Source organism: Myiozetetes cayanensis, unplaced genomic scaffold (genome assembly GCF_022539395.1).
Source record: "Myiozetetes cayanensis isolate MyiCay16 unplaced genomic scaffold, myiCay2020 scf444, whole genome shotgun sequence".
Taxonomy (NCBI): domain Eukaryota; kingdom Metazoa; phylum Chordata; class Aves; order Passeriformes; family Tyrannidae; genus Myiozetetes; species Myiozetetes cayanensis.
Genome location: NW_026087681.1, coordinates 7,769 through 32,260, shown reverse-complemented (window position 1 = coordinate 32,260; position 24,492 = coordinate 7,769). Strand labels below are relative to the sequence as shown.

Below are 24,492 nucleotides of genomic sequence, written 5' to 3'. Positions count from 1 at the left end.
GGACTGGGAGGGACTGGGAGAGACTGGGAGGCACTGGGGGGAACTGGGATGACAGTGGGAGGGCACTGGGAGGGACTGGGAGGGTACTGGGGGGAATTGGGGGAACTGGGAGGGACTCAGAGAGGAAATGGTTCTCTTAAAAGGGCAATTTTTTTGTTTAAAAGGGCAACGGTTCTCTTAAAAGGGCAACGGTTCTCTTAAAAGGGCAACGGTTCTCTTAAAAGGGCAATGACTCTCTTAAAGGGGTAAATGGTTCTCTTAAAAGGGCGATGGTTTTCTTCAAAGGGCAATGGGTCTCTTAAAAGGGCAATGGTATCACACAAGGTGGCGGGACCCACCCAAAGGGTCACACCAGGCTTCGAGAGGGTCATGGGGGGCACAGGGAGGGACTGGGAGAAACTGGGAGCACTGGGATGGACTGGGATCACTGTGGGGAACTGGGACGGTACTGGGAAGGACTGAGGGGGACTGGGAGGTGGTCTCACAGGTCCAACAGTCCCATGGGGGTCTTTGGGCACAGAAGGCTGGGAAAGGGGGGGGGGCGCCCATCTGAGCTCCCAACTGACTGTGGGGTGCTGGGGCTGCTGGATCCAATCTCAGCCTTGGGTTATGCCAACACTTTCAGGTTAGAGGAATTACAGAGATGGGACTGAACCACTTTTGTCCCCCAGGTTTTAATCATGGCAAATCAGATCTATTGATAGAAATGAATTCTTTAGGGTTACAAATGATCAGACAAAAGATCTTCATCAGAATTATTTACTGCACAATAGAAACACTAAAACTACCACTAATACAGCATAAGATAGGACAGTGCTCTACCCTAAAGCAATTGTTGAAGCAATTCTACTCCAGCTGGCACCAAAGCAAGAATTATGAATTAGAGATGGATGGAACTCCCCCAGACCAACGCTCATGGGGAGATCTCTGCTCTCAACCTCCAGCACTGACCTTGGGGGGTCCCAGCCAAGGCAGGAATCTCCACACACCCCCCAAGAAGGGATCTGTTGGCACAACCTGCCCCTGGCAAAGGGGACTGGCCCTTTCTGGTGGAAAGGGATGGATTGACAGTCACTGGACTCCAGGGGTTGCCTTCCCATCAGGGGGCTCATTCGGGGTGGGAGCAGCGGCCGAAGCTCTTCCCGCAGTCGGGGCACTCGTAGGGGCTTCCCTTACTGGTGGGTCCGTTGGTGTCTGGTCAAGTGGGAGCTCTGGGTGAAGCTCTTCCCACACTCCCCACACTTGAAGGGCCTCTCCCCGGTGTGGATGCGCTGGTGCCTGATGAGGGTGGAGTTCAGGTTGAAGCCCTTCCCGCAGTCGGTGCAGCGGAAGGGCCTCTCCCCTGTGTGTGTCCGCTCATGCACGAGGAGAGTTGAGCTGCGCTGAAACCTCTTCCCACATTCCAAGCATTTGTAGGGCCGTTCCCCAGTGTGGCTGATCTGGTGGCTGCAGAGGTTGGAGCTGGTCCTGAAGCTCTTCCCACATTCCCTACACATGTAGGGCCGTTCCCCAGTGTGGATGCGCTGGTGTTGGATCAAATCGGAGCTGTCCCTAAAGCTCTTCCCACATTCCCTACACGTGTAGGGCCGTTCCCCAGTGTGGATGTGCTGGTGCCTGAGGAGGTGGGAGCTCTCCCTGAAACTCTTCCCACATTCCAAGCACCTGAAGGGCTTCTCCCGGCTGGGAGGCTGCTCAGGGACCACCAGCTCCGAGCTCCGGCTCAGGCTCCGGTCGCCTTCCCGGCACAGGACGGGTCTTTCCTCCTCAGAGCTCCCTGGGCTGGCTTTGCAGCCCCTCCTCCGGGGACATCTCCGGGCCTTTTCCTCCCCGCTGCCTTCCTGCGCCGGGGAGCCCTTCAAAACGGCCTCTCCCACCAGGCTCTGCCGGGGGGATTTGTCCTCCGTGCTCTCCGTCCTCAGCTCGGGGCCTGGGGCAGGAAGGAAGAAGGACAGGCAGGGGATTTGCCTCCAGCCCACAGGGAAGGCCAAGGACATCCCCCCCAAATCTGGTCCCCACAGGCACCACAAGACAGGGCCAAAGGGGCACTGACTTCCTCCTCACCTGCCTGAGGGGCCCGTGGCTTTTTCGTCTTCTTCGCAGCCTTCTCCTCCATCTGCCCAAGCTTTGGGAAGGACAAATCCTGCTGGGGGGAAACAAGGGCTGAGCGCGTTGCCTTGGGGGTTCCTCCTGCCCAAGTCCATCTCTGGAACTCACCCAGCATCCTGGGAGCATAAAAAACTCCAAAACACCAAAATTCAGCCCAGAAAAACCCAATCCGCTGACATTCAGGAAATAAACTGCCTCAAAAATAGCGAGTTTGACACCCCTCCATCACAATGGAAAAATTTAAGGTTCAGCCAAAATATGAAGATTCAGCCCAAAAATACTCTCCCAGGAGTTCCCCCTGTCTGGTCTCTCCCCTCTGGGGTTTGGAGGGTCTCCTCTCTCTGGAATGTTGGGGGTCCCACTTAGGGATGCTGGGAGTGTTGGGGGTCCCAAGGGTCCCTTCTCCTCTGACTCTCCTCTTCGGGGTGGTGCTTCCCAGACATTCCCCCTCTCCAGGTTCTCCACCTTGTTGTCCCAGGGATCCCCACTCTCCAGGTTTCCCCTTCTCTGCTCCCCCCATTTCAGGCTCCCGGGGGTCCCGGGGCTCCTCCCTCTCCGTGCTCCCCCCTCCAGCCTGCCGGGGGTCCCCCAGCTCCGGCATCGCCCGCTCCGCCCTCCACCCTCGGCAGCTCCCAGGGGGACCCCAAAACTGCTGTGTCTGCCCAGCCAGCCCCGGGCTGACAGTGGCCCTGACCCTGTCCCTGCTCCTCCCTGCAGGCTCCGTGGCCGGGCACACTTTGTGTTCCTGGGGGCCACCAGCTCAGCAGCTGCAGCCGCTCCAATCAGCGCCCGCAGCTCTGCAGCAAAGCCCCAGCTCACCTGGCACACAGGGCATGGACACAGCACCTTCTCGCTGCTGGGCACTCCCAGCTCAGCCTCTTCCCCAGCACGGGGCTCTCCTGCCTCAGCACCACCTCTGCCTTCCACTTCTTCTCAGGGCCACCTCAGGGACAGCTCTGGGCTCACCTCTGGGCCATTGCTCAGGGACACCTGGGTGGGAGAGGAGGGGCAGCACCACAAGCAGGTGAGTCCCGAGACCCCCCTGGTGTCCCCAATGTCCTCAGGGCCTCCCCATGGCCCCAATTCCCCCCTTGACGCCCCCATTCCACTGTCCTCAATCCCCATCCCAAATGTCTCCAACCCTCTATCACCCCCCAGGAGCCCCCTCTGGACCCTCTGACCCCAGACCAACCCCCATTCCCCCTTCACACTCACAGAAAATTCAACGACATGTGGAGAGACACTGGGGACACTTGGGGGGCTTTGGGGGGCACTGGGTGATTACTGGGGGATACTGGGACACACTGGGGGGAACCAGGGGGCACTGGGAGGGACTGGGGGTTATTGAGGGACTACCGGGACACACGGGGGGACACTGGGAGGTTACTGGGCCATACTGGGGGTTACTGGGTGCTCACTGGAGGATCATTGGGCCATAGTGGGGGGCAGTGGGAGGTCACTGGGAAACACTGGGTGGTCACTGAGGGGGGTTACTAGGCCATACTGAGAGCCACTGGGAGTTCAATGGGCTATACTGGGGGCACTGGGATCCCCTTACCCGCATGTGGTTCATGTCCTCCCAAGACTTTTGGTGGCACTGCCAGGACCCCTCCCCTGAGGGCTGGGAGACCCCTTGAACCCCACTGCTGGGCTTTAGGGGACCCCCGGGATCCCCTCCGTGTGGGGTCTGTGTGTGCTAAGTTTTGGGGGTCTCTGGGGTTCGGGGGGGGCATCAGGACCCGCTTTCCCTGCGGTCGGTCCGCCCAGCCCGCAGGGGGCGCTGCGGCAAGAGCGGCAATGGCGGTGCCGCGCAGGGACTTATGGGAGTTGAAGTTCGCTCGTGGAAATTCCGCCGGCGCCTGCGCAGTGCAGCCATGGCGTTTAAACCTCTCTCCTGAGGGGGTTCCATGGCCCCAGCCCTTTCAGGGACCCCCTAAACCCCTTCAGGCACCTTCACCCTCCCCTCTGAGCGCCCTCAGGACACCAAATCCCCTCCGCGACCCCCCGGGAGCCCCTCACGGACCTCAAAACCTCCTCGGGAACCCCCGAGCCCCTCCTCTCCACTCTGCCGAGCCCTCCAGCCTTCCCGCCCACAGCCGCGCTCCCCGCAGCCCCCGAGCGCATCCCCAGCCCCGCCGCAGCCCCCGCCAGGGCTCACAAAGTCGGAGCAGATCCAGCTGCCGCCGCCATCGCTTTCCCGGCAGCCACCGCGGGGCTGTGCGCGCGCACCGCCGGCAGAGACCCCGCCCCGCCCCCTTTTCCGCGCGGGGCACGCCGGGAGTTGTAGTTGCAGCGGCTCAAAGCTCCAAACTCCCCCAGACTCAATTCCCCACGGGCGTTCCTGGGGCAGAGCGGGGCAGAACCGGGGCGGGGACGGGACGGGCATTGGGTGGAAATCATTATAAAAACTGTAACCCCTGCGTTGTAAGGGATGGGTGTGGGTTTGTATTCCTGGAGCCTCCTGAAAACCTCTGCTGCTTCTCTGACCCCTACCTAGTTGGGCCTGGAGTCTTTTTCCTCTGCAGCCTTTTAGGCAGCAACGTTTATGGGGTTTATGAGGACATGACCTTTATGAGGAGAGCCTCTTATGAGGGGTATGGACTTTCTGAGGACAGCACCTTTATGACAGGTATGGGCTTTATGCAGAGAGATCTTTTATGATGAGAGCTCTGTCATGAGGTGTGTGGGGTGTATGAGGAGAGAGCTTTTATGACATTTATGGTGTTTATGAGGGCAGATCCTTTATGAGGTTTCTGGCATTTATGAGAACATCTCCTTTATGATGACAGCCCCATGAGGAGGTTTATGGGCCTTATGAGGACAGGGGCATTATGAAGCCTCCACTGTTATGAGGTGTTTGAGGGTTATGAGGACAGAACCTTTATGAGGCTGCCCCATTATGGGGTGGATGGGTTCTATGAGCACAGAGACCTTCTGAGACTGCCCCATTGTGAGGTGGATGGGGTTTATGAGGAGAGACACTCTAGGATGGCCCCTTTATGAGGTTTATGGGCTTTATGAGGAAAGCACCGTTATGACATCTAAGGGTGTTGTGAAGACAGAGCTTTCATGATGAGAGCTCTTTTATGAGGTGTTTGGGCTCTGTGAGGCCTGCACCATTGTGAGGTTTATGGGCTTTATGAGAGCAGTGTCTTTATGAGGCCTGCACTTTTATGAGGTGGGTGGGGTTTATGAGGGCAGAGCTTTTATGGCATTTATTGGGGTTTATGAGGACATGGCCTTTATCATGGGAGCCCCTGATGAGGTTTATGGGCTTCATGAGGACAGCACCATTATGACATGTATGGGCTTTATGCAGACAGAGCTTTTATGATGAAAGACCCATTATGAGGTTGTTGGACATTATGAGGACAGGGGCTTTATGGGGCCTGCACCACTATGAGGTGAAGGAGCTTTATGATGCTGGAGCCTTTAGGAGGTTGTGGCATTACTGAGGTCATCGGCTTTATGATGAGAGCCCCATGGTGAGAGGTATTGGCTTTGTGAGGCCAGTGCTTTGATGAGGCTGCACCATTCTGAGGCGTGTGGGGTGTGTGAGGAAATGGCCTTTATGATGAGAGCCCCATTATGAAGTGCATGGGCTTTATGAGTCCTGTTGCCTTGGAGTTTTGATTTTTTAGGTTTTGTAGATTTTAACAGTAGTTGTACAGGAATTGTAGCTTTTAACGGAGCTGCATTTTATCCTTTGCCCTTAACACAGTAGTTCCACAGAGCCAACCCTGTTCCCCAACTCCCATATCAATCCCCCTAAATTCCATTGGCCTGTTTGGTCTCATTTTCAAGGTAGAATTGTAGAGAACACCCTAAAAACTGTGCAAGGGTCCATCCGAGGGGCTGGAAGCCAGCAGGGTCCTGTCCTGAGGGAGACAGAACACCAGCAGAGCCCTCCCCATGCTGAGGGGGCCTTGTCATCAGGTGTCTGCTGGGGGGTTTTGTTCAATACTTGTTGATTCAAATCCAAAAAAACGAAGGGTAAACAGAGCTTTGTGTACTTGAGGTGTCACATTCCCCCCTTTTTGTTTTAAAAGTATTTGTTTGAAATACAGAGCACACATTTCTTACACCTGGGATAGGCACAAGTGATAACACCACATTTATGGTTTCTTTCTGTTTTGTTTCCACCCCTCCTTTTCTTTTTTTTCTTCCTTTTTCTTTCTTTTATTTCTTCTTTCCTCTTTTTTCCCTTTTTTCCTTTTTCCTTTAATTTTTTCTTTTTGGCTTTTTCCTTTTTTTTTTTTTTAATTTTTCTTTCCTTTTTTCCTGTTTTATTCAATTTTTCTTTTTTTGCCTTTGTCTTTTCTTTTTTTCCTTCATCTTTCTTTTTCTTTTCTCTTTTTTCCTTCATCTTTCTTTTCTCTTTTTTCCTTTTTTTTTAATTTCTTTTTCTTTTCTTTTTTTTCCTTTATCTGTCTTTTTTCTTTCTTTTTTTCCTTCATCTTTTTTTTTTTTACTTTCTTTTTCTTTTTTTCCATTTATCTTTCTTTTTCTTTCTTTTTTCCTTCATCTTTTTTTTCTTTTTTTTTTTTACTTTCTTTTTCTTTTCTTTTTCAATTTATCTTTCTTTTTCTTTATCTTTTTCCTTCATGCTTTTTTCTTTTCTTTACTTTCTTTTCTTTTCTTTTTCCATTTATCTTTCTTTTTCTTTCTTTTTTTCCTTCATCTTTTTTTTTTTTACTTTCTTTTTCTTTTCTTTTTCCATTTATCTTTCTTTTTCTTTCTTTTTTTCCTTCATCTTTTTTTTTCTTTTTTTTTTACTTTCTTTTTCTTTTCTTTTCCATTTATCTTTCTTTTCTTTCTTTTTTCTTCATCTTTTTTTCTTTTTTTCTTTTTTACTTTCTTTTTCTTTTCTTTTCCATTTATCTTTCTTTTTCTTTCTTTTTTCCTTCATCTTTTTTTTTCTTTTTTTTTTTACTTTCTTTTTCTTTTCTTTTTCCATTTATCTTTCTTTTTCTTTCTTTTTTCCTTCATCTTTTTCTTTTTTTTTTACTTTCTTTTTCTTTTCTTTTTCCATTTATCTTTCTTTTTCTTTCTTTTTTCCTTCATCTTTTTTTCTCTTTTTTTTTTACTTTCTTTTTCTTTTCTTTTCCTTTATCTGTCTTTTTCTTTCTTTTTTCCTTCATCTTTCTTTTCTCTTTTTTCTTTTTTTACTTTTTCTTTTCTTTTTTTTCCTTTACCTGTCTTTTTTCTTTCTTTTTTTCCTTCATCTTTTTTCTTTTTTTTCTTTTTTTACTTTCTTTTTCTTTTCTTTTTTCCTTTATCTTTCTTTTTCTTTTCTTTCTCTTTTCTTTTTGTTTCCTATATCTTTCTTTTTTCTTTCTTTTTTCTTCATCTTTTTTTTTTTTTTTTACTTTCTTTTTCTTTTCTTTTCCTTTATCTTTCTTTTTTCTTTCTTTTTTTCTTCTTTTTTTCCCTTTTTTTTTCTTTTTTTTCTTTTTTCTTTCTTTTTTCCTTCATCTTTTTTTCTTTTTTTTCTTTTTTTACTTTCTTTTTCTTTTTTTTTCCTTTGTCTTTCTTTTTCCTTTCTTTCTCTTTTCTTTTTGTTTCCTTTATCTTTCTTTTTCCTTTCTTTCTCTTTTCTTTTTGTTTCCTTTATCTTTCTTTTTCCTTTCTTTCTTTTTTTTTTCCTTTATCTTTCTTTTTCCTTTCTTTTTTTTTGTTTCCTTTATCTTTCTTTTTCCTTTCTTTCTCCTTTCTGTTTTTCCTTTATCTTTCTTTTTCCTTTCTTTCTCTTTCCTTTTTTTCCTTTATTTTTTCCTTTCATTTCTCTTTTCTTCTTGTTTCCTTTATCTTTCTTTTTCCTTTCTTTTTTTTGTTTCCTTTCTATTTCTTTTTCCTTTCTTTCTTTTTTCTGTTTGTTTCCTTTCTATTTCTTTTTCCTTTCTTTCTTTTTTTCCTTTCTATTTCTTTTTCCTTTCTTTCTTTTTTTTTGTTTCCTTTATCTTTCTTTTTCCTTTCTTTCTTTTTTTCCTTTATCTTTCTTTTTCCTTTCTTTCTTTTTTTTGTTTCCTTTATCTTTCTTTTTCCTTTCTTTCTTTTTTTTTCTTTATCTTTCTTTTTCCTTTCTTTCTTTTTTTTTTGTTTCCTTTATCTTTCTTTTTCCTTTCTTTCTTTTTTTTTTGTTTCCTTTATCTTTCTTTTTCCTTTCTTTCTTTTTTTTTTGTTTCCTTTATCTTTCTTTTTCCTTTTTTTTTTTGTTTCCTTTATCTTTCTTTTTCCTTTCTTTCTCTTTTCTTTTGTTTCCTTTATCTTTCTTTTTCCTTTCTTTCTTTTTCTTTTTGTTTCCTTTATCTTTCTTTTTCCTTTCTTTCTTTTTTTTTGTTTCCTTTATCTTTCTTTTTCCTTTCTTTTTTTTTTTTTTTTCCTTTATCTTTCTTTTTCCTTTCTTTCTTTTTTTTTTTGTTTTCTTTATCTTTCTTTTTCCTTTCTTTCTTTTTTTTTTTTGTTTCCTTTATCTTTCTTTTTCCTTTCTTTCTCTTTCCTTTTTTTTCTTTTATTTTTTTCCTTTCATTTCCTTTTTTTCCTTTTTTTCTCTTTTTTCTTACTTTTTTTTCTTTCTTTTCTCTTTTTCCTTTTTTCTTTTTTTCTCTTTTTTCTTTTTTCTCTTTTTTCTTTTCTTTTTTTTCCTTTTCTTTATTTTTTTTCTTTTTTTTTTGTTTTAATTTCCTTTTTTTCCTTTTTGTTTGATTTTTTTTACTCTTTTTTCCTTTTTTCTTTCTTTTTTCTTTCTCTTTTCTTTCTCTTTTTTCCTTCTTTTCTTCTCGCTTTTGTCATTTTTTCATTTTTATTTTTTTTAATTTTTTTCTCTTTTTTCTCTTTTTTCCTTTTTTCCCTTTTTTTTAATCTTTATTCCATTTTGTTGTTTTTTTTCTTTTCTCTTTTTTAATTTATTTCTCTTTTTCCCATTTTTTCGGTTTTTCTTTCTTTCCTTTTTTCTTTCTTTATTTCTTTTTTTCTTTTCTCTTTTCCCCATTTTTTCGTTTTTTTTCTTTCTTTTCTTTTTTCTTTTTTTATTTCTTTTTTTCTTTTCTCTTTTCCCCATTTTTTCAGGTTTTTTCTTTCTTTTCTTTTTTCTTTTTTTATTTCTTTTTTTCTTTTCTCTTTTCCCCTTATTTCTTTCTTTTCCGATTTTTCCCTTTTCTTTTTTCATTCTTTTCTCTTTTTTCCTGCCCTGTGTTGGCTGTGGCTGTGCCCCCGTGGCAGGCCCAGGGTGGAGCAGAGTCCTGCTGGGGACCTGTGGCCCCTGCAGAGAAACCGCCGCTGCAGCGGCTCGTCCCAGGTAGGACTTGTGAGCCGGGAAGGGACCCACGGCGGGGCAGCTCCTCTGGGAAGGACTGCACCCCATGGAGGAGGGACCCAAGGGACAGCAGAGCAGCAAGAACTGCTGCCCCAGGGAGGGACTCACGCTGGAGAAGCCCATCAGGGACTGTCTCCGTGGGAAGGGACCCACGGAGACAGGGAAGGACTCAGAGCCATCACCCCCTGTAGCCCGGGAAGACTTTGGTCGTGCAGGTTGTGCCCCTGCAGATACAGAAGAGCATTGGAGTGCAGAGACCCCTTCACCCCCATGGAGAAGGAACCCCCAGGAGAGTGGATTGGGAAGAGCTGCGGTTCAAGAGATGGACTCACTTTAACAGCGGCAAAAGACACATCTGGCTGGGACCTTTTTGCCCTTCCCCGACCTCTGCCCTGCTGGGAGGAGGGAGAACATGCAAGGAAGGAGGGGGGAAGGTGTTTGTTTAGGACTGGTTTATTTCTCACTTTTTAATTTTTATCCTGTTAACAACACATTTAAGTTCTATCCCCATTTGGAGTCTGGTTTGCTCATTAGTAAATGAGTCTCTCAGTTCTTATCTCTACTCAGAAATTCTTTAACTGTTGTTTTTTTTTTTTCCTCTCCTCTGTGGAGCTGCAGAGAAGGGGGAGGCGGGAGTGAATGGAGCAGCTTTTGATGGGTATTTGAAATCCAGCCAAGGTCAAACCCCCTCCACCCCCACTATGGTTACAGTCAGTGCCAGTACAGCCAGGTCACCCCAGTCATTCCCAGTCACTCCCAGTTGCCCCAGGAAGGGCAGAGACAAAAAGGGACATTGTCATTGAAGGGTAAAGAACATCTTTGACTGCAGGGCAGGACATCCTCCTCAGCAGACCTGTGGAGACACAAATATCCCAACTCTGCCTCGCCAGTAACAGGTGAGGTTCCTCATGGAGACATTTGACAGAGGCAGCAGAGACACAGAGGATGATCCTGCTCAAAGGCAACCCTCCAAAATCCCAAGAATTCCTGAAGGATTACCATAGGCAAGGAAAGCAGCACTGGAGAAAGGAGCAAGTCAGGGAAATGCAATGTGTACTTCAGGAACCAGGACCTCTCATACAACTGCTCATCCTGAGCCTCCTCTGGCAGTCCAGCCTTCAACTGATGACAAAACAGAGCACGATCCAAAGCCATCCCATTTGAACCCAGTGGCACAAAGGGTTGGTGTTCATCTGCAGGCAGCTAACAGAGAAAACGAAAGAAAAACTGGAAAATCTGGGAAAGTGCCAAATTCAGTTACCTGTGACTCCTGGCTTGATGGACAGCAATCACTTCATTGCTCCTGGTCCAGGGTTTTATCCCATTCACCTCCCACTGGGAGTGGTTAAGCCAATCAAGGCAGAGCAGCTGCAGTCACTCCTCAATCACACACAGGCCGGCCCATCACACCCCCACACCCAGACCTGGGAGTCTGCACTTACCCCACACTCCCCCCACGAGCTCAGCTCCGTCCCTGCACCCTAAATCAAGGCTTTAGAGAAACAAGACAAGGACATCCAGACATTTCCCAGGCCTTCCTTTCCTTGTTCTCACCTTTGCCTTGCTACAGTTACCCCTCCTATGATCCCAGTCACTCCCAGGATATCCTGGTTTAGTCCAGCATATACCCAGGCATTCCCAGTTATTCCCAGTTGCCTCCAGATGATCCCAGATTCCCTCTGTTGCTCCCAGTAGCCCAAACTGTGATCCCAATTGCCCCAGTTGTAGTCTCAGTCCCCTCCAGGATGGTTCCAGTATCTTCCAGTTGTTCCCAATGTGCCCCCAGCTGGCTCCAAGGGTGGGCCCAAGAACTCCCAGTAACCCTCAGGAAGGTTCCATTCACACTCCTGCAATGCCAGTCTCTCCAGTATGATCCCAGTGTGATCCCAGCCACCCCCACTATGCTTCCAGTCACATACAGTATGATCCCAGTCAGTCCCACTATAATCCCAGTCACTCCCAGTATGATCCCAGTTGCTCCATCCCAGGCCTGTGATCTGCAACATCTCCATCAGTGACTTGGACACAGCCCTGGAAGGGACACGGAGCAAGTCTGGAGATGACACAAAGCTGGGAGGAGCTGCTGAGTCCCCCGAGGGCAGGAAGGCCCTGCAGAGACACCTGGACAGATCAGAGGGCTGGGAAAATCCAACCATGGGAAGTTCCCCAGGGGGAAGGGCTGGTTTCTGCCCTGGGATGGGGCAACCCCGGCTGGATGGACACACTGGGAATGAGAGGCTGGGAAGCAGTGCCGGGAAAGGGCCCTGGGGGTGCTGGTGGGTGCCAGTTGGCCCTGAGTCAGCAGTGCCCTGGCAGCCAGGAGGGCCAAGCCTGTGCTGGGGGCATCAGGGAGGGGATTGTCCCGCTCTGCTCTGCCCTGGGGCGGCCTCACCTGCAAGATTGGGGCAGTTTGGGGGGACACAATGGAAGGGAGAGATTGAGCCATTGGAGAGTGTCCAAAGGAGGTCACGAGGATGGGGAAGGGCCTGGAGGGGAAGGCGTGTGAGGACAGGAGGGACACCCCAGGAGCAGGGGAAGGACTCAGAGCTGAGGGCCCTGCAGCCCCTGGGGGAGCATCGGGGTGCAGAGACCCCCCTGCAGCCCATGGAAACTCCCACACTGGAGCAGGGGGATGCAGGAAGGAGGCTGTGACCCCGGGGAAGGCCCAGGATGGAGCAGGTCCTGACAGGGACCTGCAGCCCATGCAGAGGGAAGCCCAGGCTGGAGTAGGTTTTTCCTGGGCAGGACTCGTGGCCCCTGTGGGGGACCCATGCTGGGTCAGCTCATCCCTGAAGGACTGACCCCATGGAGGAGGGACCCACGGGACAGCAGGGTTGGAAGAGCTGCTGACCGAGGGATGGACTCACTGGAGAGGTCCATCCAGGACTGTCTGCCGTGGGAGAGATCCCACGGGAGCAGGGAAGGATCCAACTCCTCTCCCTGAGCAGTGACAGAAACAACAACTGACTGTAACCCCCATCCCGTCCCGCTACACAGCTGGGGGGAGGAGGGAGAACGTAGAAGGATGGGTGTGGGGAAGTTGTTTTTCAGACTGTTTTATTTCTCACTCTTTGGCTTTTATCCTGTCAGTAATACATTTAAGTACTATCCCTACTTTGGGTCTGGTTTGCCCTTTAGGAAGCGACTTTCTCCCCACCCTTATCTCTACTCAGGAATCCTCAGCTGTTTTTTTTTTTTTCTCTCCTCTGTGGAGTTGCAGAGGGAGGGGGAGGTAGCAGCTTTTAGTGCGTGTCTCAAATCCAGCCAGGGTCAACCCACTAAACACACCCATGTGCTTGAGGCCCTTTTTTGATGTCACAGCCTACACTCTCCATTCCAGAATAGCCCTTGGCAACCAAAGAACCAACACCCCACAAGGTCAGAATGCAGCCCCACCCATGTGCCCCTTTAGGATGTCCCAGCCCATCCTCTCCATTCTGGAATAGCCCCTGGAAACCAAAGAACCAACGCCCCACACCCCCACAGTGCAGCCCCACCCATCTGCCATGGGACTCTTTGGGAAGTCACGGCCTTTCCCCCAGGAAAGAAAGCCTGTAACCTTTGGGTTTCAGGTGCAGTTGGTGGGACACCCTGGGCACTCCATGGGCAGCAAGAGCTTTCTGTCCTGCCACCTTTTGTCTGGCTTTCTGCCACCTCTTCTCTTGGGAATTGTGAAGATAGACCCTCTCCCATGTTTAACACCTCAGGCAAAACCACCCTGTTAACAGCTTTCCCAACTTTCCCATCCTTTCCCAAAGCTGAGATGTGGAAAGAACAAGTGCCCTTGTCCCTGGCTGTGCTGCTGTGCTGGGAGTCTCTTCCCTCCAGCTCTGCACACAGGCATTGCCCCTGCAACTCTAGAGAAGGGCTGAAGAAGCATCTTCAACACAGAAATCAGGGCAGGTGTATCAGGGATTGTTGATATTTTTTGGTCTGTGTTTGGCCCAGCCACCTGCAAAAGTTTTGTTCTTTGCCTGCCAAGTTCACTGATAAACGGGAACTTCGTCCTTGGAGAGACAGTTTCTTGGATAAACTGTTGTAATTGGTGCACTGTGATTGGCTGGTTCTCTGTAGAGGACATTTGAAGGAGAAACCAAAGAGAAGAGGATGAAGTAAAGCCCCCAGACCCAAATAGATCAGACCCCTTGAGTGAAACAGCGCAAGTGCGAGGGGAATCCCCACGTTCTCCCGCATGGCTGAAGGGGTGCACAAGGAGTGTACAAAGAACAACTAATAGCAGCCCTGAGTTTGGTCCTGAGCTGCATAAAGCCAGAGCAAAACAATCAAAATATCAGTCAAATTTTCGATGGAGTCTATTCCTTGGTATGGGCTACAGATGTACCCGGTAAATCAAAAAAGGCAACTCCTATTCAGATAGAATTATCACCAGGACCAAAGCCAGTAGTCAGAAAACAATATCCATTGATGTTCGGATGCAGAAAAGGAATTGAACCAATAAGTGAAAACTTTTTGAAGTTTGGACTTGTAATAGAGTGTGAATCAGACTTTAGCACCCCAATTCTCCCAGTTAAGAAACCAAGTGGAACTTACAGACTAGTTCAGGATTTAAGGGGAGTAAATGAGATAACTAAAACCTTATATCCCATAGTAGTAAATCCCTATACACTTCTAACAAAATTGAGAGATAATTTGTTTGGATTCACGGTGTTAGATTTCAAAGATGCCTTTTTCTGTCTACCCCTAACTCAGGAAAGTCAAAAGATTTTTGCTTTGGAGTGGGAATCTGTCCATAGTGGGAGAAAGATGCAATTAAGTTGGACAGTCTTACCCCAGAAATTTCAAACTAGTCCCCCTTTGTTCAGTGACCAGCCAGTCAAAGAGCTGGAACAATGGCAGCAGCCACCGGAGGATGGTGTTCTTCTACAATATGGAGATGACTTGTTAATAGCGACCGGAACAGAAGAGTGTGCAGTGGACAATCTCTCTTTTAAACTTCTTGGGTTTAAATGATTACCGAGTTTCCCGACACAAAGCATGGTTGGTGCAAGAGAAAGTGGTGTACCTGGGGTATGAAGTCTCTGGTGGACAATGTTCCCTGGGAACAGCAAGAAAAGAAGCATCTACCAGACACCCAGCCCAGAAACAGGGAGAGATCTCCAAGCCTTTCTAGGAATGACAGATTGGTGTTGTTTATGGTTCTATCAGTAGGGAGTACTTGTAAAACCTTTCTAGGACCTGCTGAAAAGAACGCAAAAGAACATCATGTGGAGCCCTGAGGCAGACGAGGCCTTCAAAGGCCTGAAGCGGGAGCTCAGGAGGGCTCCGGCGTTGGCTTTGCCTGACGGGATGAAGCCCCTTTGGTCGTTGTGCCATGAACGTCAAGGAATGGCACAATGGGGGTCTTGGGCCACCAAGCAGGGCCATCCAGGAGGGCCGAGCTCGACTGCAAACAGTGGGATGGAGTCAGCAAGGGATGGCCCACCTGTCTGACAGCAGTGGCTGCAGCAGTCATGGACCACTGTGCCTGTGATGTCACTGGTGTGCCCAGTGATGTCACCACTGTCCCTGTGATGTCACTGGTCTACAGTGATGTCACTGCTGTCCACAGGGGTGGTCTCTATGTCCCCAGTGATTTTAGGGCTGTCCCATGTGATGTTACCCCTCTCCCCAGAGATGTCACCGGTCTCCAATGATGTCACCAAAGTCCCTGTGACATAACTGCTGTCCCTGTGATGTCACTGGTGTTTATTGATGTCACTGATGTCCCCATGGGTGTTACCACTGTCCCCTATGATGTCTTCACTGTCCCCAGGGTGTCACCCATGTCCTGTGGGAGGCACCTATGTCCCTGAAATGTCACTGGTCCCCAATGATGTCATCACTGTCCCTGTGATGTCACCAATGTCCCTGTGATGTCACAGGTCTCCAGTGATGTCACTGCTCTCCTCACGGGTGTCACCACTGTCCCCTGTGATGTCACTTATGTCCCAGAGGTGGTCCCTGTGTCCCCAGTGATGTCACCACTGTTCACTGTGGTGTCAATGGCGTCTCTGTGATTTCACCTCTGTCCTTGTGAAGTCACCAATGTCCCCAGTGATGTCACTGATGTCCTTGGGAGATCATGGCTGCCCCTTTGTTTTCACCAGTCTTCTGTGATGTCACTGCTCCACATTGATGTCTCTGCTGTCCCTGTAATGTCACCACTGTCCCCTGTGATGTCACCAATGTCCCCGTGACATCACGGCTTTCCTTTGTTGTCACCAGTGCCCAGTGATAGTTCTGGTGCCCAATGACACCATTGCTGTCTCTGTGATGTCACCACTGTCCCCAACGGTAGCACCATGTTCCTGTGATGTCAATGATGTCTCTGTGACATCACGGCTTTCCCTTTGTTGGCAACAATCGCCTATGATTTCACAGGTTCCTCTGTGATGTCACCACTGTCCCCTGTGATGTCACCAATGTCCCCAGTGATATCACTGGTGTCTCTGTGTTGTCACCTCCACCCCCTGTGATGTCACAAATGTCCCTGTGACATCACAGCTTTCCCATTGCTGTAAGCAGTCCCCTGTGATGTCACTGGTCTCCAATGAGGTCCCTGCTGTCTCTGTGATGTCACCACTGTCCCGTGTTATGGAACCAATGCCCCCGATGATGTCACTGGTGTCTCTGTGATGTCACCCCTGGCCTTGTGCAGTCACTGATATCCCCTGTGATGTCACCAATATCCCTGCGACATCACGGCTTCCCATTATTGTCACCAGTCCCCTGTGATGTCACTGGTCCCCAGTGGTGTCACTGCTGTCTCTGTGATGTCACTACTGTCCCTAGTGGTGGCACCATGTCCCCGTGATGTCACCAGACCGCTTTAATGTCAGTGATGTCCCTGTTAAATCACAGCTGTCCCCTTGTCACCAGCCTCCTGGGATGTCACTGGTCCCCACTGATACCACCAATGTCCCCAAGGATGTCACCACTGTCCCCTGTGTCCCCAGTGATGTCACTGCTGTCTCTGTAATGTCACCTTGTCCTTGTGAAGTCACCAATGTCGCCATTGATGTCAATGATGTCACTGTGATATCACAACTGTCCCTTTATTTTCACCAGTCACCTGTGATGTCACTGGTCCTCAGTGATGTCACCCATGTCCCTGTGATGTCATCAGACCCCTTTCATGTCACTGATGTCCCTTTTTATATCAAGACTATTGCCTTTTTTTTAACCAGCCCCCTCTGATTTCACTGGTTCCTAAATGATGTCACAGCTGTCCCCGTGGTGTCACCACTGTAACCAGACGTGGCACCTTGTCCCCGTGATATCGTTGTGATGTCACCAGACCCCTGTGATGCCACTGATTTCCTTGTGCTTGCCCCTTTGTTTTCAGCAGTCCCCCTGTGATGTCACTGGTACCCAGTGATGTCACTCATGTCCCTGTGATGTCACCACTGTGCCTTGTGATGTCACCAATATCCCTAATGATGTCACTGAAATCTCTTTGATGTCAGCCATGTACTTGTGATGTCACTGAAGTCCCTCTGACACCACAGCTGTCTCTTTGTTTTCACCAATCCCCTGTGATGACACTCGTCCCCAATGATATCAACAATGTCCCTTTCATTAGGGTTAGGGTTAGGGTTTAGGGTTAGGCTTAGGCTAAGTTTTAGGGTTAGGGTTAGGGTTTAGGATTAGGGTTAGGGGTAAGGTTAAGGTTTAGAGTTAGGGTTGGGGTTTGGGTTAGGATTAGGGTTTAGGGTTAGGGTTAGGATTTAGGTAACTTTTTGATCAGAGTAAGGGATAGGGTTAGGGTTAGGGTTAGGGTTAGGGTTAGGGTTAGGGTTAGGGTTAGGGTTAGGGTTAGGGTTAGGGTTAGGGTTGGATGAGGCAGAAACATCCCCTTTCTCTTCCCCTTTTCGCTGTGTGGGGCAAAAATCGCCCTTGTCAGGGAGCCCCTGCAGGCTCTGCCCCTCTGGTGATCCAACAGCGTCCCCTGCTGACCGGGATTGGAATTGCGCCAAAAAGCGAGGAATACCGGACTCTTTCCTTTTTTTGAGGGGGATTTTTGATACAGGATTATTTGGTTGGTTTTGTGGTCTTTCATTATTTTACCAATACACATATATCCTTTAGTAAAGGTCTGTTATTTTTCTTTCTCCATACTTTCTCACTTGGAGCTTTTTAATTTTGGATTTACAATTGCTTAGAAGGAAGAGTTTGGTCTTCCTCATAACTCATCCTCCTTAGCCAAACACTTGTGTTTCATTAAACTAAGAGAGATGCAGTCATGCTTTGTTTACAGCCCAGAGATCTTCCAGGCTCTTCCCATTTGCCTCTGGTCCTCTCAGAGAACTTGTGTGGACACCTTCCCTGCCTGCACCAGATGATTTCACAAAACTGGGAGGAGGGGTGTATTTCATGGAGAAGGACCTGGGGGTTTTCTGAGGCCTCTCCAAACAAATATTTATTTTAGGAGAGCAAAAACCAGGACAGTGAGGGGAACAGCAGAAATGCAGCTCATCCAGGAATGGCAGCTCCTCCAGGAATTCCCAGCACACGCCCACAGATCCTCCCAGAGGGGTGAGGCAGACATCAAGGTTCGACGGGAATGTCCTGTTTGAGATAACTTAGGTGATGGCTGCATCCCCTCTCCCTTACCCAGAAGCTGGAGGTGCTGCTGTCTGGGAGGAGGAGGTGCCTGGAGGTTCAGCACTGCTGGCTTGGTGCAAGTACAAGAAGCGTTTGGACGATACTCCCGGGCACGTGGTGTGACTCTGGGGGATGGTCCAGTGAAGGCTCAGGAGTTGGACTCGATGATCCTTGTAGGTCCCTTCCAACTTGGAATATTGGGTGTGGTTCTGTGAAGTTCCACAGGGTTGTGTGTGAGCAGAGAGCAGGGGCTGAGCAAAGCAGAGCAGGGCAATGGGAGCACAGCCCTTCAGCACTGCCCCAAGCAGGCTGAGCCCAAAGGGGAGCTGGGGGTGGGGTTGGTCCCACTCAGGTGAGGGGAAGAGACACGGGGACAGCAGGGAGTGCAGGGCAAGGAGATCATCAGAGGGAACTGATGAGCATGGGGATGTCTCCAGGCTGGGCTCTCCCAGTGCTCAGTGGCCCCATCTCTCCAGGACAAGGGGCTGATGGGGGTGGACGACAAGAGGAGCAAGGTGAGGACACAAAGTAGGATTCAGATCCAGAGGGGAATGGTTGACCCTGGAAGAAGGATGGATCACAATGTGGACAAAACATATCCAGGAGGAAAGAAGAGTGGAAAGGGCTCACAAGTTATCACTTGCCTCTAACAGGGAATATTGTCTTAGTCCAGGGGTTGCTGTCTGTTAGAGAAATGGAGAGCTCATGATTCTTGGTGTCCTGTGCAGAGACCATCCCAGACACTGAACTCCTCCCCCAGCTCCCATCTTAATCCTTTAGGTGAATGTGGAACCAACCAGCTCATTCCAATCTGCCCAACTGGCTGACATGGGCTCTTAGAAAAAGAGAAGAAACCAGAGAAGGCGTGATGGGGAGAGGAAGCAGTGAACAGGATATGCCATTGCAGCCCAGTGAGATCCCAGCTGATGAACCTCCTCATGTCCTGGTGGTGGCAGCTGGGCAACCTTGGCCCTGATGCTGAGGGTCACTGAGTGTGTGAGGACGGAATCCTTCACCATTGGTGGCTGTACCTGCCTGGGAGCTGGACCAGCTGCCTGGGAAAAGGCACAGGGTGAGAGCCTGCAGCTCCCCCAGGTGCTGCACACCCTGAGACACTGTGGGGATCCCAGATCCACCATCTGTCATCTGTGAGGATCAAGGAATGAATGTCCTGCCCAGTTGTGGCTCTGGAGAGAGCTCAGCCCCGTGGCCCTTCCACATTCCCATTACTGAGGATTTACTAGACAAGAATTTTCCCACCCATGTGGCTCCATCCATCTCCTTTTTCCTGTTTGACTCCACCCCAAGCCCGGTTTTTGTGTGGTTTGTGGTTCCAGGTGGATGGCTCTGATGCCTAAAGCATTTCAGCACCTCCCAGGTGTTACACTCTGCCCTGAACTCACTGGGAAGTGTTGAAAATCTCCCCCTTTTGTTCAGAGTCCCCTGGGGGTTGAAGGAAGCAATCATCCTCCTGCCTTCCCCAAAGCAGCTCTGCCCATCACTGCTGCACGCCTGATCCACACAGCCTGTGTCCTTCCCTGTGCCCAGGACACGCCCTGTCCTGCCCCTCTCAGCAGCACTCCAGTGCCCATCTCTCCTAGACATGTTTTGTCCACATTGTGACCCACCCTTCTTCCAGGGTCAGCCATTCCTCTCTGGATCTGGATCCTGTGCTGTGTCCTCACAGTGCTCAAGGGCTGTGCTGCCATTGCCCTGCTCTGCTTTGCTCAGCCCCTGCTCTCTGCTCACACACAGCCCTGAGGAACTTCACAGAATCACACCCAGTATTCCAAGTTGGAAAGGACCCACAGGGATCATCGAGTCCAACTCCTGAGCCTTCACTGGACCATCCCCCAGAGTCACACCACGTGCCCGGGAGTATCGTCCAAACGTTTTTTGTATTTGCACCAAGCCAGCGGTGCTGAACCCCCACACAGGCACCTCCTGCTCCCAGACAGCAGCATCTCCAGCCTCTGGGTAAGGGAGAGGGATGCAGCCATCTCCTAAGTTATCCCAAATAGGGCATTCACATGGAATCTTCATGGTTGCCTCACCCCTCTGGGAGGATCTGTGGGCATATGCTCAAAATTCCTGGAGGCATTGAAATTCCTGGAGGAGCTGCATTTCTGCTGTTCCCCCCACTGTCTTTAGCTCTCCTGAAGGAAACATTTGCTTGGAGAGGCCTCAGAACACCCCCAGGTCCTTCTCCGTGAAATACCCCAGGTCTCAGTTTTGTGAAATCCTCTGGTGCAGGCAGGGAAGGTGCCCACACAAGTTCTCTGAGAGGGCAGAGGCAAATGGGAAGAAGCCTGCAAGATCTCTGGGCTGTAAACAAAACATGACTTTGCACCTTTCTCAGTTTAATGAGACAAAAGTATTTGGCTAAGGACGGCTACTTATAAAGAAGACCAAACTCCTCCTTCAAAGCAATTGAAAATCAAAATTAAGAGTGTCCAAGTATGGGGAGGAATTACGGAAAAAGCAAAACTAACAGCCCCTTCCTTAAGGATATATGTGTATTTGCAGAACAAAGAAAGAACACAAAAACAACCAAAGAATCCTCTACCAAAAATATCCCTTAAAAAAAAAAAAAACAGTCCGGTTCATTTTTTGGCGCAACTCCAATCCCGGTCAGCAGGGGCCGCTGTTGGATCACCGGAGGGGCAGAGCCTGCAGGGGTTCCCTGACAAGGGTGATTTTCTCCACACACACCAAGAAGGGGAAGAGAAAGGTGAAGTTTCTTACTCATCCAACACTAATTCTAACCCTAACCCTAACCCTAATTGAAACCCTATCCCTTACTCTAACCATAAAGTTACCTAAACGCTAACCCTAATCCTAAATCCTAATCCTAAACCTAACCCTAAACCCTAACCCTAACCCTATCCTTTATTCTAACCCAAACGTTACCTAAAACCAAACCCTAACCTAACCCTAACCCTAATGAAAGGGACCTTGGTGACATCATTGAGGATGAGTGTCATCACAGGGGAGTGGTGAAAACAAAGAGACAGTTGTGATGTCACAGGGACATCGGTGACATCACATGGGACATCAGTGACATCACAAGTACATGGCTGACATTAAAGAGATATCAGTGACATCATTGTGGATATTGGTGACATCATTGTGGATATTGGTGACATCACAGGGACATGGTTGACATCTCTGAGAACCAATGACATCACAGGTGACTGGTGAAAAAAAGGGGACAGCCGTGATGTCACTGGGAAATCGTTCACATCGTGGGGACATGGTGACACTGCTGGAGGTAGAGGTGACATCACAGGAACAGCAGTGACATCACTGGGGACCAGTGACATCACAGAGTACTGGTGACAACAAAGGGACAGCCGTGATGTCACAGGAACATCGGTGAAATCATAAGAGACCAGGGTAACATCACAGAGACACCAGTGACATCATCAGATTCAATGGTGACATAATAGAAGACACTGGTGACATCACAGGAAAAGCAGTGATGTCATTGTGGACCAGTGACATCACAGGGGACTGTTGAAAAGAGAGGGACAGCCGTGATGTCTCAGGGGACATTGTTGACATAACAACACGGGTGACATCACAGAGACACCAGTGACACCATCTAAGACACTGGTGACATCACAGGGGGCAGTGGTGCCATCACTGGGGACCAGTGACATCACAGGGGAGTGTTGAAAACAAAGGGACAACCCTCATGTCACAGGGACATCATTGACTTTGCAGGGACATGGTTGACATTACAGAGACACCAGTGACTTGATCGGGGACATTGCTGATGTCACAGGGGACAGTGGTGACATTATTGGGGCCAGTGACATCACAGGGGACTGGTGACAAGAAAGGAAAGGCCATGATGTCACAGGGACATCGGTGCCATCACTGGATAGAGAGGTTACATCACAGAGACAGTAGTGACATCATTAAAGACCAGTGACATCACAGGTGACTGGTGACATGAAAGGATAGCTGTGATGTCACAGACATAACAGTGATGTCATAGGGGTCTGATGAAATTATGGGGGCGTCGGTAACATCACAGGGACATGGTGCCACTGTTGGAGAGAGTGGTGACACCACAGGGACAGCAGTGACCTCAGTGGGGACCACTGACATCACAGGAGACTGATGACAATGAAAGGATAGCTGTGATGTCACAGGGAAATCTGTGACATCAAATAGGACATTGGTGACTTCACAAGGACAGGGGTGAAATTACAGAGACAACATTGACATCATCGAGGATATTGGTGACATCACAGGGGACAGTGGTGACATCAGGGGGACATGAGTGATATCACTGGGGTCAGTGACATCACAGGGGACTGGTCAAAAGAAAGGGACAGCCATGATGTTAGAGGGACATCAGTGAAACCACAGGGGTCTGGTGACATCACAGGGAAATGGTGGCACTGTTGGGGACAGTGGTGAAATCACAGTGACAGCAGTGACATTATTGGAGACCAGTGACATCACAGGAAAATGTTGACAACAAAGGGAGAGCTGTGATGTCACTGGGACATCAGTAAATTCACAAGGAGAGAGTTGACATCATAGAGACACCAGTGACATCATCGGGGACAGTGGTGACATCACAGGGACAGCGGAGAAATCATTGGGACCAATGACATCACAGGGGACTGGTGAAAAAAAGGAAGGCCCTGATGTCACAGAAAAATCAGTGACATCATGGAGACATGGAACCACTGATGGGGACAATGGTGACATCACAGAGACAGCAGTGACATCAGTGGAAACCAATGACAAAACAGGGGTCTGTTGACAACAAAGGGACAATTGTGATGTAACGGTGACATCAGTGACATCGCAGGGGACATCAGTGACTGCAAAAGGCCAGGGGTGACATCAAAGAGATGCCAGTGACATCATCGGTGACACTGGTGACATCACAGAAACAGTTGTGACATCACTGGGGACATTGGTGCCTTCACAAAGACAAGGGTGACATTGCAGAGACAGCAGTGACATCACAGGGGACATTGGTTACACCACAGGGGACAGTGGTGACATCACACAGACATGGGTGATATCACTGGGGACCAGTGATGTACCAGAGGACTGGTGACAAGAAAGGTACAGCTGTGAGGTCACAGGGACATCACTGACATCAAAGACGTCTGGTGACATCAGAGGGAAATCAATGACATCACAAGAACATAATGCTACTTCTGGGGACAGTGATGACATCACAGAGACAGCAGTGACATCACTGGTGACCAATGACATCACAGGAAACTGTCAACAACAAAGGGAAAGCCATGATGTCACAGGGAGACCTGTGACATGACAGGGGACATTGGTGACATCACAAGGTCAGGTATGACATCATAGAGACACCAGTGACATTATCGGTGACATTGGTGGCATCACAGGAGGTAGTGGTGACATCACAGGGACATTGGTGATATCACTGGGGACCAGTGACCTCACAGGGGACTGTTGACAACAAAGGGACAGTCGTGATGTCACAGGGACATCACTGACATCAGTGACATGACGAGGACATTGTGCCACGGCTTGGTACAGTGGTGACATCACAGAGACAGCAGGACATCATTAGGGACATTGTTGACATCACAGGAGACAGTGCTGACACCACAGACACCCAAGTGACATCAATGGGGACATCTTTGACATCACAGGGGACATAGATGACTTCACAAGGCCAGGTGTGACATCACAGACACAAGTGACATTATTGGTATCACTGGTGACACCACAGGGGATAGTGGTGACATCTCAGGGACATGGGTGACATCACTGGGGTTATCGGTGACTTCACAACGACAGGGGTGACATCACAGAGACACCAGTGACATCATCAGAACATGGGTGACATCACAGGGGGCGGTGGTGACATCACAGAGACAGCAGGGACATCATTGGGGATCAGTGACATCAGAGTGACAACAGAGGGACAGCAGTGATGTCACAGGGACTTTGGTGACATCAAAGGGGTCTGGTGACATCACAGGGACATGGTGGCACTGCTGGGGACAGTGGTTATTTCACCAGGACAGCAGTGACATCAATGGGAGACCAGTGACATCACAGGAGACTGCTTACAGCAATGAGAAAGCCAAGATGTCACAGGGACATTGGTGATATCACAGGGACAGTGGTGACATCACAGAGGAACCTGTGAATTCATAGGCAACTCTTGCCAACAAATGGAAAGCTGTGATGTCACAGGGACATCAGTGACATCACAGAGACAGCAATGGCATCACTGGGGACCAGAAATATCGCTGGGGACTGGTGACAACAAAGGGAAAGCCATGATGTCACAGGGACATTGGTGATATCACAGGGGACCTGGAAAACCACACAGAGACACCAGTGATATCATAGGGGAACACTGGTGACATCACAGGGGACAGCAGTGACATCATTGTGGACAAGTGGCATTATAGAAGACTGGTGAAAACAAAGGGGCTGCCGTGATC

At 48.9% G+C, this 24,492-nt stretch overlaps 1 protein-coding gene across 3 annotated transcripts; it reads right to left on the bottom strand.

Moving 5' to 3' along the window:
• Positions 1–660: 660 nt before the first annotated feature.
• Positions 661–3,173, bottom strand: LOC126648132 (zinc finger protein 239-like). 3 transcript variants are annotated; one of them, XM_050330838.1, is made up of 3 exons: positions 2,926–3,165; positions 2,062–2,143; positions 661–1,927 (listed from the first exon to the last, which is right to left on the bottom strand). In XM_050330838.1, exons 2-3 carry the CDS (start codon positions 2,111–2,113, stop codon positions 1,173–1,175), a joined length of 807 nt encoding a protein of 268 aa, XP_050186795.1. In that variant the 5' UTR covers positions 2,114–2,143; positions 2,926–3,165; the 3' UTR covers positions 661–1,172. The 3 variants fall into 3 exon arrangements, with proteins under 3 accessions (XP_050186795.1, XP_050186794.1, XP_050186796.1); XM_050330837.1 differs by having other exon boundaries at positions 2,062–2,140; positions 2,926–3,156; XM_050330839.1 differs by lacking the exon at positions 2,062–2,143 and having other exon boundaries at positions 2,926–3,173.
• Positions 3,174–24,492: the final 21,319 nt, after the last annotated feature.

Bases quoted from the DNA above. Each gene is read 5' to 3' on its own strand.
- LOC126648132 (XM_050330838.1), bottom strand. From the start codon at position 2,113: ATGGAGGAGAAGGCTGCGAAGAAGACGAAAAAGCCACGGGCCCCTCAG. The intron at 1,928-2,061 runs GTGAGGAGGAAG...TTCCTGCCCCAG, and splicing joins GCCACGGGCCCCTCAGGCAG to GCCCCGAGCTGAGGACGGAG.